At 38.5% G+C, this 14,769-nt stretch overlaps 1 protein-coding gene across 1 annotated transcript in view; it reads right to left on the bottom strand.

The window, feature by feature from the left end:
• Positions 1-14,769, bottom strand: part of CFAP47 (cilia and flagella associated protein 47) — a gene marked incomplete at both ends in the record, with an annotated part of 506,613 nt that overhangs the window by 202,665 nt on the left and 289,179 nt on the right. The window contains 2 exon segments of the mRNA XM_082864365.1: positions 5,459-5,604; positions 7,054-7,124. Coding sequence (XP_082720491.1) covers positions 5,459-5,604; positions 7,054-7,124 — 217 coding nt within the window.

Raw genomic sequence — 14,769 nt, 5'->3', positions numbered from 1 at the left:
AAAATTATAGAATGTTATCTGTCAATTATATCTCAATAAAAACAAAAGGATGAGAGGGTCCATAAAGTTAACATGGATTTGGGAAAACAGGAATTACTGTTTCCTCATATTTTAGATGTCATTTGAAGTGCAGTCCGCTGGAGCTAATATACTGGTACCCCAGAGATATGTGGAATCTTTACAGACTAATTGGTTGTATCATTGATAAGGAGCCCAGAGGAGACCCTCCAAAATAAATAACTACCATTGGGTACAAAATTCTCATTTTCAGATTTTCTTCTCATAGTTTGCTTGAAAAAGGCTGCAGTGCTTATTGTATGCTGATGGTTTCACAGTAACAGGGGTAAGGAAGGTAGGTGAAGCAGGAGAAGGCCTTGCAGTGTGGAGGGGCTCAAGCTATGCATATATTTGAGAACATTCACCACATTGGTGAAAACTTCAAAGTTCACCTAACCTGCCACCATATTGCCAGCAGGCATCCTGTGGTTAATAAATGTTTCAAAGTGTTTATGAGCCAGACGGGATTTCATCTCTCTGTTTCCCAGGGAACAAATCAGGGGTATGGCCTGTGGGAAGGAGTGTAGTTACCAATAGAAAAAAAAAAAAAATGCAGTTGTAACAAATCGAAAGAAAAATCAAAGGGCGAATGAAATGTGGCTTGCTGTTAAAAATCATGGAAAATAAAAGAAACCGCCCGCAAATAATACTCGGTCCCTCCAGCTATAAAAATAACTTTCATAAAACTGAAGTTAGTTTGCCTAAATGTTAAATTATACAAAGATTTTAGCATAATATAATTTAAGGTTTTTACCTTGACAGTCTGTAAAATTACGCAAAAATCAGTATTATTTAAGTCTGCACTTTAAATTATGATTGAAATAGTTGCACACTGATTGCAGAATAGTTACAAATATACATAACAGAGACTGCCAGCTTAATCTCGCATCAGCAGAGACAGAGAGACTGAGGGAGAATAAGATGAGTGACAGTGCAAAAAGTCACGCGAGGGGTTCCACTTATTTACGCAAATCTAAGGGAGATGGACAGAGTGACATACTATATATATATATATATATATATTTTTTTTTTTTTTTTTTTTTTTTTTGCGGTACGCGGGCCTTTCACTGTTGTGGCCTCTCCCTTTGCGGAGCACAGGCTCCGGACGCGCAGGCTCAGCGGCCATGGCTCACGGGCCCAGCCGCTCCGCGTCATGTGGGATCTTCCCGGACCGCGGCACGAACCCATGTCCCCCACATCGGCAGGCGGACTCTCAACCATTGCACCACCAGGAAAGCCCCATACAATATATTTAACAACTGGTATGGCATGGCCTTAGACTAAATTGTTGTAAACCATAAATCAACAAGAAGACCTTGTGGGGTCTGCTACCAGGCAGTGGGCACCCTCGCCCTCTCAACTCTTGATTTGACCTGGCAAGGCTGGAGCTCTCTTGGTGTGGAACAGGACCAATCTGCATTGCATAAGTTGCTCAGGGATGCTGACTCCCATTTACTCAAGTCAGCAAGATATGGACTTTGGTTTCTATTTGTTTTGACCAAATTCTGTAGACAGAAAAAGGACAATGTAGGACTAGAAGATAAATCTACTGGGAGGGAGAAGGAGTCTGGTGTGGTTCAATAAAAAGGCTCATGTGTTGATGGAAAAGGGCTGGTCAGGCCACAGTAAGTAGCTACAGATGGAGTCCACTCTTAACCCAGGCCCCACATCAAGGATCCCTGCCTGATCCCCCTGCCTCTCTCATAAGGATGATCCCAGCAATGCTGGGTGGTTTCCGACTTTGGAACGTAGGACTACACAGAGCAGATGTTCACACGGGCACCACTGTGAAGACAGAGTCCCAGGGTTGTGTCAGTACATGGCTTTGTGCTGTGCAGTGTTTGTGTGCTCTTTGTGGGTGTCTGTCAACCCCTCCTCCCGGAAAGTGCATTTCCTCAGGGACTGGGTCATGATTTTGCTCCAGCTTCCTCCATTCAATCTGTCCCTGTCTACACATGAGCAGAAATCTCTTTGGATTTCTACATTTAAGAGCATGAATTTTTAGGGCTTCTGTAGATTTTCCCCTAATTGAGGAATTTCTATGAACACTGATGGAAGTTTTGTAAAACTGTTTCTACTTTCAAACAGCTATTACATACGTCATTTCATTTTATTTGAAAGTTCAAAAGGAACAACCAAAATGAAACAAATGGCTGACCCTTGATAGCAGTTTTAGTAGAAACGTTTCTGTTTTACACTTGGACAGCTATCAAATTGGGGCCTAATTACTTTACAGTTTTCAACAGGTGGTTCTTAATGGCAAGGCAGTTATCACACATTCAATAAGAAAAGGAGCTAACTAGGTGGACTTGGATGTTTGATTATCTATTTAAGCGTGTAATTACATTTTTCAATATAATTAGCAATAAAATTGAATGTGTAAATTAATAGATGTGTTTCCCACTTAAGTAATTGTAATTCAATGCAATACTTTAGATTAGGGGCATTATTTCTCAATTGATGGCAATATAATTTCATGATCATTGTTTTTCTTAATATTTTTTCTGATAAGAACAAAATATATGTAATCAAAAGACTGTTTTAATAAACTGAGATGCCAAGTTAAGTGTAATTATATTTTGATTAATTTAGATAAAATTTATGGAAGTAAAGATTAATACTCAAATAGTCTAATTAAAAGAATAATGGGAGTTCACTGGAGGTCCAGTGGTTAGGACTTGGTGCTTTCACTGCTGAGGGCCTGGGTTCAATCCCTGGTTGAGGAACTAAGATCCCGCAAGCCGTGAGGTGTGGGCAAAAAAAAAAAAAAATTCGAAGAATAAAATCAAACTCCTTACCATGCTATTGAGAATTAACCCTAGCATTTTTCTAGGGCTATATAATAAATTGATATAAAAAAGGGATTGTGAAACATTTTATTTAACTATTGGTCAACCTATAGCTATTATTTTTCACAAATTTTGATATAGATGAATTCAGTTAAATCCTAAACTTTTTTAAAAGAAATGAAGAACAAGATTTAGCATTACTATAAAATAGCGTTTTTTCTTCCTAAATGGTAATTTTCAGTGTAAAATTAAACTATTTTTTACATGTTTAAGAAGCTATACTATTTTTCAGGTGTAAATAATCCTATAGAAAACAGGTCAATATAATACCTCTTTCCAGTTACCATTATTTCATTGAACATGCATTCAATATAGTACATAATTGACACATAACTTATACATTTGGGACTATCTCCTGGGGGTTATAAATTCCTTCCTCAAATCAACACATGGCAGTGTCTTTCTCGAAGGGAATAATGCCGTAAAACGTTTCCTCTAAGCCTGTCTTCTTTCTTTCTCTCTCTCTCACTCTGTCTCTGTCTCTGTCTCTCTCCTTCCTCCCCTGCCTCCTCTCCTCTCCCTGGCTCTCTCCTTCCCGGCTTTAGAGAAGCAAGATGTATGGATCCCAGAGCCAGGAAATTAATTCTGTCAACAAGTTGAGAGAGCTTAGAAGCAGCTCCTTCCTCAATTGAGCCTCTGAGGAGAACCCAGCACTGGCCAATCCCTTGATTGAAGACTTGATAGACCTAAAACAGAGGACCTATCTAGGTCATGTCTGGATCTCTGATCCGTGGAAAATGTGATATAATAAACACGGATTGTTTTAAGCCCCATGTTTGGTAACTTGTTACACAGCCATAGACAACTGATACAGATAGGGCCCAGCAGGTCAGGCTTGCCTCCACTCTGCTCCCATGGGACTTCCTTATCCAACCATTATATTGGGCTGGCCAAAGGGTTCATTTGTTTTTTCCCATAAGATGGCTCTAGTAAGTGCTTAGTTGTCTTTAACTTCATTAGAAACAATTTTGTTAGATTGTATTGTGACAGCTGTCATATCAGAGTGCATTTTAAAAAAAAACTTCTCAAAATTGGTGAATTTTTGTGTAGCCAATTTGATATTGAAGATGGAAGAAAAAAGCAACATTTTTGGCATATTACAATTTATTATTTCAAGAAAGGTAAAAACACAACTGTAATGCAAAAAAAATGATTTGTGCAGTGTATGGAGAAGGTGCTGTGACTGATCGAACGTGTCAAAAGTGGTTTGTGAAGTTTCGTGCTCGAGATTTCTGGCTGGACGATGCTCCAAGGTTGGGTAGAGCAGTTGAAGTTGATAGTGATCAAATCAAGACATTAATTGAGAACAATCAACGTTATACCACACGGGAGATAGCCGACATACTCAAAATATCCAAATCAATTGTTGAAAATCATTTGCACCAGCTTGGTTATGTTAATTGCTTTGATGTTTGGGTTCCATGTAAGTTAAGCAAAAAAAACCTTCTTGACCATATTTCTGCATGTGATTCTCTACTTAAACGTAACAAAAAAGTTCCATTTTTAAAACAAATTGTGATGGGCGATGAAAAGTGGATACTGTACAACAGTGTGGAACGGAAGAGATCGTGGGGCAAGCAAAATGAACCACCACCAACCACACCAAAGGCCCGCCTTCATCCAAAGAAGGTGATGTTGTGTACATAGCGGGATTGGAAGGGAGTCCTCTATTATGAGCTCCTTCCAGAAAACCAAACAATTCCAACAAGTACTGCTCCCAGTCAGACCAAGTGAAAGCGACACTCAATGAAAAGCATCCAGAATTAGTCAACAGAAAACGCACAATCTTCCATCAGGATAACACAAGACTACATGTTTCTTGGATGACCAGGCAAAAACTGTTATAGCATGGCTGGGAAGTTCTGATTCATCTGCCGTATTCACCAGACATTGCACCTTCGGATTTACATTTATTTTGGTCTTTACAAAATTCTCTTAATGGAAAAAATTTCAGTTCCCTGTAAGACTGTAAAAGGCACCTGGAACAGTTCTTTGCTCAAAAAGATAAAAAGTTTTGGGAAGATGGGCTTCCCTGGTGGTGCAGTGGTTGAGAGTCCGTCTGCCAATGCAGGGGACACGGGTTCGTGCCCTGGTCTGGGAGGATCCCACATGCCGCGGAGCGGCTGGGCCCATGAGTCATGGCCGCTGAGCCTGCGCGTCCCGAGCCTGTGCTCCGCGACGGTGAGAGGCCCGCGTACAGCAAAAAAAAAAAAAAAAAAAAAGTTTTGGGAAGATGGAACTATGAAGTTGCCTGAAAAACGGCAGAAGGTAGTGGAACAAAACGTTGTTCAATAAAGTTCTTGGTGAAAATGAAAAATGTGCCTTTTATTTTTACTTTAAAACCGAAGGAACTTTTTGGCCAACCCAATAAAATTTACAACTAGTGTAACTCTTTGCTTATTCTTGAGGATAAGATCTTTGTTTAGCAACTAGAGGGCTGACATTGTTATCTACATTCCTATAGTCTTCAGCTGCCTTCAAGTTGCCTGCATTGGTTATTCCATTAAAGTGCCAGCCCTTGATGAAAGCACACACCACAGTTCCATTCTCACCTTTTTGTCGCTGAGGATGATGACACAGTAGCGGGTGTGCATGCCAAAGGGGAGAAAGAAGACCTCCAGGCTTGAAGACCCTTTCGCTCCCAGGTGAAGAGTATGTGTAGAGCAGAAGAACTCTTCGATGAAATTGGACTTAATTACTGCCAAAACATGAAGTAGGGCTTGTTTACGTATCATTTCATAAGTGCTGTTCAAATAAAGCAGCTGTTTCAATTAGTGATTAGAGTTTGGGGATGAATTTTTAAAATGTTCAAAGCTTTAGCACACAAAATTAGATGATGCATTTGTTAATGAAAGTATGGGGGACCCCAGCCCAAGCTTGACATAATAAAAATGTGTAATTATGACCCTCTATTAAAGATTCCTTAAAAAACAAAAGGAACTTCACTAGTGTTTAAAATTAGCCTAGATATACATATAAAAATAAATAGCAAAGAGATCATTCCAGAATCTTCAGCTTTTTTGTGGACTATGCAATGATTCAAATTACAGGGTGTAACAGACAACTTAAACTGGAAATAAAGGACTGTTTATAGTTTTATCTTTTTGTTGGTTTTTAAAACATACCCACAAACTCCTCAATACTGTCTCTCTCCCCCGTTGCGGAGCACAGGCTCCGGACGCGCAGGCTCAGCGGCCATGGCTCACGGGCCGAGCCGCTCCACGGCATGTGGGATCCTCCCGGACCGGGGCACGAACCCGTGTCCCCTGCATCGGCAGGCGGACTCCCAACCACTGCGCCACCAGGGAAGCCCCCTCAATACTGTCTTGAATGTGGAGATACGGTGGGCCAGTCTTAGTGACCTGTTCCTAACGGAGAGTATGCTAGAATGCAGCAAAATCAAGCAGTATGACTTCTGACACTAGATCAGAAAATGTAATTCAAATTCTTCCTAATCATCTCTCCTTCCTGGTTCACTTGCTTTTAGAACCAAGTTGCCATCCTGTGAAGAAGCCAAGGCCACATAGACAGGCTGCATGTAAGTGTCCAAGACAACAGCCCCACCCTCGACCTGACAGCAACTGCCTGAGAGACCCGGAGCAAGAGTCACCTAGCTGAAGCCAGTCACCCCCGAAGTGTGAGAGATAATAATATAAGGCATTTTTGTTATTTAATACCACTACATTTGAGGTGGTTTGTTCTGTAGCTAGAGATCACCAGAACATCCCCATATCCATTTTCCTATCCATCATTCTATCCACATTTTCTAAATCTACAGTTATTTCATAAAACAAAGTAAATCTGTCTTCTGCTTAACATTTTAAACATGATGAGACCTGTCACCTAAATAGGTTTAAACAGTTCAGAATAAGCCAAAGGAACCATAAAGGTCCCTTATTGAAATACATTCATTGTACAGGCGAGGAAACTAAGACTCAGCAGTGAAAGGCAGGATGTGGACAGAGTTTTCCAAAGGGTCATGGTGCAGAAAAGGCTGAGGACCAACACCTCGGGCTCCCATGTGGCTAGCAATCCCCAGGGCTTACCGTTCTGTCTACAGTCGCATTTACTATTTCATTTCATATTATGCTCTCTATATAAAAATAAGATATGCAAAAAGATAAAAGCTTTTATTTGCAGCACTCACAGGTTTTTAAGGCATCTGGGGCCTGGGAACAGCTCTCAGCAACATCATGTTCACTGCTACTCACAGCACCGCTGTCATAAGGGAACAGGAAGACAACAACAACAGCACAAACAAGACTCAAAAACAATATTCTATCTTAATTCAATCTTTTACACATCCTTAAAAATTATGGCTACCTACAATATGATATGCAAAGACCACAGATGTATTTCCAAGATCATTTTTACATTTATATCGTGTTAGAAATTTTAAAAATAAGAAAAATCATTTATATCTTCACCATTTCTTTTTAAAAAATTCGGTAAAAACAATTCCTTTTTACTTGCAAATACTGTAGAGAAGTAAACAGTTGATAATAATAATAAAAACCCAAATCCTCAGACTCCAAAGGAGGGTGTCTCAACTTAGGACTACATAGGCAGTCTCTCCAAAAATGGTTCTAGAACCTGATTTCTTGAAAAATTCTCTTCTCTAAGCTAACTGTTCCCACATTTGTTTCTTTCTCATAAAGGTAGAAGGAGACTTGGGCAGCTGTTTAATCTCTTGTTGCACTTCTGAAAATTAGCCAATCACAGTCTGAAGCAAGGGCCTCCCTTGGAAGGTTCCATGTCTTCCAGAACCCATCAACTTTCTCCAAATTGCTCCTCTTGGTATTCATGATTATTTTGCTGTCAATTAGGACCTAGGCTCTAAGACATTGTTTGCCTGATTTTTTTCTGAGAATATAAACATCCCGTATTTTCTCACCTTGCCAGCTGATTTGTTTGAGTTTGATACTGTAAAAATATACTATTTCTAAGTAATGTTCTTCCAACCATATCCATTCCTTTTCTCCAAACACTGTCTTTTCTTTACACCACATTCTTAATAAGGTTATTTACCACCTCTTGTCATTATTCTGTGCTTTACTTCTACTCACAGGCATTCTGACTATCGGTTTCAGTAATTCCCTTTTTTAAAAAGAACATTTAATACTTTTATGTCATTTGATAGATCCCTAAAGGCTATGATAGACATAGTAGATGGATATTTTAGCATTTATAAGAGAGACAATACAAAGAGTGGAAAGAACAACAAAGAATGCTTATTTCTCAATGTACCGCTCTGATGCCATCTCTTTGATAATGGAACTCTGGGTAGAATGCCTGATTAAAATGATCAGATAATCTCCAAACCTCATTTTGTTCAATACTTGCAATCACTAGCCCTTCAGTCATTTTTGTTTTTTCATAGTGAATAGAAAAGCAGAGCAACTTGGGCTTCGTCTCCTTTTTCTTTTCTTTACCTATTTTGTTGGAGAACAGCTAATGAAAGTACCTTTTTGAATAAATCAGAGTTGCCTTATCCTCAAAGGAACGTCTCAAACCCAGAAAAATTGAGTTACCTGTACTATTTATGGTAAAGACAAATAAAAATAATTTACAGATCTAAGAATTTGATTGACTTGCTCATAAAGCTAATGATTGTCATGATTAATTCAGAGACATCAGAAAATAATTTAATAAAATAATCTGGCTCAGGAAAATTCTAATTTACCTGATCAATGTTCTTGACCCTAGAAATTTGATGACAAACCCAATTTGATTACAAAACCAGTATCTTGCATGTTCCAAAGACAGAAAAGAAAACAATTCACTTACCTTTTTGTTAATCCCCATACCTCAATCCATGCTATCACTCTCCCAAATGCTCATTGATTATTGTTGAAGCTAAGGCAGAGGGAGCATTTCAAAGCCTTGGTGTTAAGGAAGAATAGCATCAAAAGAGGCTAAAATTATACAAAACACTGTAGATCAAGCAATGGAATATTTTCTGCCAATTTAGTAGTAGGCCAAAGTCAGGGAGTAGAACTTACTTATGAGGTGGGAAGGGATGGCATTACTTTTTCCTCTGCAATAGTGGTAATACAGCTCTTTTCAAGCTAAAATAATCAAAACGATATTGAACTGGTTCTAGTCAGGGCATGAATAAATCAGCTCTAAGAATGGCTTCCTTCTCAAGCTTCTCCAACAGGGAAGGAAGATCTTTATTATAAGCTTTCATACTTCTGGGTTAGCATTCAGGGCTGCATCCAAACCAAACAGCAAATGATCTTGTTCAAGTCTAGTTTTTATGCATCACAGGAAGGAATATAAGAGGATCAATTTTTAGATTCATTACATCCTCCATGTTTCCATGAGTTTGTCAAAATAGGGCCCCATGGCCATCTGGAGGGCTGTTAAAATGGAATGTTTGCTGCCTTTTGTACCACTTTGGCTCCTGAACAGTTGAGAAGTCTCTAAAGCAAGGGGTGCTAACCTGTGGTACAAGGACAGAGTGAATCTGTGAATTTAAATGGGTAAAAATTCATCTTTATGTCCACTAACTCTTAATAGCAATTTAAACCAAACCACAGTAGTAGTGGTTAACTATACTATGAATTGATCACCAAACAATCACAAATATGTATACATCACATTTCAGTTCTTGCACATATCTTGAGCTGTCATTTATTTCATTGCTACTTTTAGAGTATGGTAGTTAATCTCTACCAGTAGATCTTACTATGTATTGTGTTAATGAAGAAGTATATATTTTAACATATTACAATTTTTAAATATTTTGATAATCTACTAGACTATTACTTTCTTCTATGCTATGGACTGAACTGTGTCACCCTTAAATTCATATGTTGAAGCCTTAACTCCCAAAATGACTGCATTTGGAGAGAGGGCATATTGGAAGGTAATCAAGGTTAAATAACATCATAAGGGTGGGGTGCTAATAAGACAGAATTATCATCCTTACAGAAAGAGACACCAGTGAGCTCAACCTCTCTCTCCATGTGTGCACAAAGAAGAGGTCATGTGAGCACACAGTGAGATGGCCACCACCCATAAGTCAAAAGAAGAGGCCTCAGAATGAAACCTAACTTCCTGGCACCTTGGACTTTTCAGTCTCCAAAAATGTGAGAAATAAATTTCTGTTGTTTAAGCCACTCAGTCTATGGTATCTTGTTATGGCATCCCAAGTAGATTAAGACACTCTGTAATCCGTGCATCTTATTTTATGTATTTATAAAACACTATTCTGTGAAGTAGAATAGGTTTCATAAGACTACCAAAGAGCTTGACAACATTAAAACCTCATATGAAACCCTAATCGAGAGCAAGAGGATCATGGCAGATTGTTACTCTTAGTATATACATCTGGTTTTTGATTCACTCTGCTTTCCTTACAGACTTGCCTAATTCTAACTGTTACTAATTATTCAGTGTAGCAGAATGAAATATTTTAAAATCATGGCTCTCCAGAACCCAGCTTTTTTTTTTTTTTTTTAAAACAAGACTCAGAAACATCTCTCTACCAGGGCCTTCTTTCATCATTTGGGTGGCTATTCTGGGCCAAGCTATACTGGGAACAATGACGAATGATGAAACCCCTCAGTTCACAGAGTATCCAGTCTGTCATGCAAAGTAGCTCTACAAGAAATAAGTACAAAGCAGAAAGATAAACACTTCAATACCTCTTCAACTTGAATCACACTTTCCTATGCTGACCCTATAGTCCATATTTATAAGCGTATGCCTTGTACTTCCCCTTGCCTGCCTGTCCCCCACTCCCCCCAATGCTTCTGCGATTCCCTCTTCCTATGATATTTCTATATTTGTAGGATATTTGTAGGAAAGTTCTGCCCCTGCTTTAGATTCTGGCCGTCAAGATCATGCTCATATTTCAGATCCCAATTTGTATATGATAAAGGAGAACATGGCGTACACATGGAAAAAAGGTTACTAGGACCTCATTTTTCTCCTTCAATGTTTTATCTTTCATGAAGATCTCAATAATATCTACATAGTGATATTCCTTGCCAATCAGCTCACAGAGCATATACATATATATATATATATATATATTATTTTTTGGTATAACACATACTACTGAATGCATTCTGCCCTGTACAATTGCTTACATTTGTGTAGATTTTTTCTTCTTCTCTGCTTGATGGTTGGCAACTTTAGGGCCAGATCTGTGACTTATTTATCCCAATATTTCTCCAGTACTAAGAACAGTACTTAAGGTGCAACTTAGTAAAAATTTATTGAGTGATAAGTAATTCAAAATTGCTGGAAAAAAATTGCAAGTCATATCACTGTAGGAAATTATTTACAAATTGTCCATTTCTGAGCACTGCTGATCCATCACTCAATTTTAAAGTGTGGCTAAAATCAGTCTCCTGTCCTGATCCTTTCTGATAATCCTTGGGATTTAATTAGAATAAAAACTTCTTAACTGCTCTTGCTTATGCTCAGGGATCATGTTCACATAAAGTAAAATATGTGATGAACATAAAGTTTCCTCATCCATGTGGTTTCAACTGTGTTGTTTTATATGTATCTGTTGCTTAAGAAGACCAGTTTACAGAGACATTTTACATTTTTAAATAGGAGATCCTTTTTTATGCCATCTAAAAGATAATTTCAGCACTTTACGGCTCATTTGAGAAGAGGTTATTTATCATGTGGGGAGATATTAACAGAAGTGACTCTGAAGAGGATTATCAGTTAGTATACACTAGGTCATGCTACAGTAACAACTCCACATCTCAGTGGATTAACACAGTAGTTTATTTCTTGCTCACACATGTAGTGATCTTTGGTGAAGGAGGCCTCCATTTCTAAATGTGCCTCTCTAATAACTGTGGCAGGGAGAGGGGACAAGAAAAATTGCTCACTGGGTCTTAAAGCTACCACCTGGAAAAAACAGTCAGCAGTTCTCACATGCCATTGGCCGACTGAGTTATGTGTTCATGGATAACTTCAACATTAGTGGGGAAGTGCAATATTACCATGTGCCTAAAAGAGGAAAACAAGGATATTTGTAACAAAGCTCTAAAAATAATCCAGTTAGCTTATGGAGATTTTTAAAAACATTTTCTTGTTCTCTTATGTTACCTTGATGATTAAACCTAGAGACCAGACCAGGGCTTTACTGAGATAATGTAATACTTATTATATGGTATATTACATATGAAAGTTAATCATAGAGGTACTGCACCAGACTTCCATTCTGGTCATGATTGAAATGCATGTTCTTAAATTTTGTGTCTGGAAATCTGTTCAAGACAAACATTAAGGAGAGCTTTAATAAAAACAGGATGTGTCACATTATTAAGTATTGTTTTATTAAGATTATATTTAAAGATCAAAAGGCCTCATTATGCTGATGAAGTCAGATTGATGAAATATTAGATAACGTTGTGCTATTTGGAAGAAAAACACTCTTTTGTGCTCCCCTCACGGTGGAACTTGTTGGTTGCCTATCCCAATAACCCCTGGTCCTTCCCTCCTCCCTGACAAAACCCTCATTTTCTTTTGATGTGTACGTGGAGAAGGGCAGTTTCTCAGTCTTCCTTCCAGCTAGGGTTGGTCATCTGATTAAGATTGGATCAATGGCTACAAGCAGAAGTGCTATGTGGTATTTCTGGGAAGCTTCCCTAACAGAAAAAGGGCACACTCTTATCCTTTCTGCTGCCTATAAAGTGGACTTGATTGCTGGAGTTCTGGATACTTCAGCTGATCCTTGAGAAAATGAATAAAGGCTTGCCTGTTACATGAACCGGAGCCTGGAGGTGTTACACAGAAAGCAGTCAGGACCCTAGAAGAAGGAGCCACAGTAATGCTTCTAATAAATCTGTTCAGAATTGTCAGAAAAGCAAGGTTTTTGGTGAACTTGAGACTACTCTATCACAACTCAACATATGGATTTGGGGCTCAGTATTCAATCCATGTCAATGCTGAAATGACATACCAAGGACCAGCCCTTTTCCTTGAGGAACTGTGTGGCTTTCGTCTTTGTCTCACCCTTGCCTTTGATCTGGGAGACAGTCTTTAAAGAGGTGCACAGGAGTAAATCTGCGATCCTTTAAATTAACGGCTCTGAATTTTTCTTTGAGAGCTAATCTGCCGAAGCCTGACTACTCTATGTTCTCCCTGACCCAACACTCAATGTCACTGCATCTTTATGTTTCTTTCCTCACAGGAAGACTTGAGAGAAGAACTAAGACAGTACAGTATTATAAATACATATGGAAGAGACTATATGAGAAATAATGATCAATAAAGTTTGAGACTGTGATAGACACACTTCTTAAGCGATACTTCACGCTGAATTGGGAATTATTTTGCATGAGTATTTCCAAAGTTTCCTTCCTTTCCTAAATTAAATTACAAATGCTTTCATACTTGTTGACTCTATTTTGTTTCTGATTTGAAAGGCATAACTTAAAAAGATATGTTTACCTGTAGTTTGAGATTCTATGGCTTCAATAATTCTGGAACTTTGGGTCTAACTAAAACCATTTCAGAACATTGCATGAAGAAAAATCATATTAAAATCTGGATACAGAATTTCCATATTGTGTTCCAAATTATGAAGGTAGACTCATTATTCTTGCTCTTCATTAAACAGATCCACTTTGAGTTACTTCTGCTCACGGATACCTACAGCATTTCTTTGAGATTTGACTCTAGTTTAATTACGTGATACTATAAATTATTTGCAATTAATGTGAAGAAATTGTTTCAAAGCCATTCAGGCAAAATCTGTGACCACAAAGCAACTTCTTGATCAAGAAGCAAGGGACTGAAAAAAAAATCCAGGAGAACTGTTAACCGAAGTTTTTTTGCCAATACTAGCATTTCACACTACAAAGAAATTAACATAAATGCCTACAATACTGCATTCCTATGATATCTATAATGTTGCTTTATAGCTCAATGTATCAACACTGCCAAATCCTTGCCTCTTGCAATATTTTTGCAGCTAAAAGGATGACACTGATGCTGTCAAGCATTACACAGAGACAATGGTATAAAATAAACTAACAACACAGTAGTAACGGTCAAATGCACTTCTATAATAGAAACCTGCATTATTTTGTTTCTGCCTGACTTTCTTCAACCTTTATAACATTGTTTTATTCTACTTCACTTTAAATAGCTATTTTGTAGTTTAAAACAGATGAGACATATGAGGCAATCTAACTTTAAAAAATTCTACTTTTCTATTGAGAAGTCAAAGTTCCTTTCTAAACTAAATACAGACTTCATAACATGGGTCAAATAAGCTTAAATACAGTCAATCCTCATTATCCACCAATTCCATTTTTGCAAATTCACCTCCTCACTAAAATTGATTTGTAACCCACAAATCAATACTCATGGCACTTTCAGAATTGTTCACAGGCATGTGCAGAACGGTGGAAAGTTCCAGTAGCTGGTCACACAAGTTCCCAGCTGAGGTCAAATAAGGTGACACTGGGCTTTTCTATTTCAGTTTTCCAGCATAGATAAGCAGAGGATGGAGACAGTAGGGGGTAGTACACAAGTACAGAAGTGCAAGCCGAGGGACTTCCCTGGCAGCTCAGTGGTTAAGAATCCACGTGACAATGCAGGGGACACGGGTTCAATCCCTGGTCCAGGAAGATCCCACATGCCGCAGAGCAATTAAGCCCGTGCGCTACAACTACTGAGACTGCACTCTAGAGCCTGAGAGCCATGACTACTGAAGCCCATGCGCTAGAGCCTGTGCTCTGCAGCAAGAGAAGCCACTGAAATAAGAAAGCCCGTGCACCGCAACGAAGAGTAGCCCCCGCTCACCGCAAATAAAGAAAAAGCCCGCGCGCAGCAATGAAGACCCAACGCAGCCAAAAATAAAACAAATAAATAAATTAAA

This window comes from Leucopleurus acutus (genome assembly GCF_964270905.1).
Source record: "Leucopleurus acutus genome assembly, chromosome: X".
NCBI classification, from domain to species: domain Eukaryota; kingdom Metazoa; phylum Chordata; class Mammalia; order Artiodactyla; family Delphinidae; genus Leucopleurus; species Leucopleurus acutus.
The sequence above is the reverse complement of the archived record's forward strand: the minus strand, read 5'-3'. Positions and strand labels throughout refer to the sequence as shown.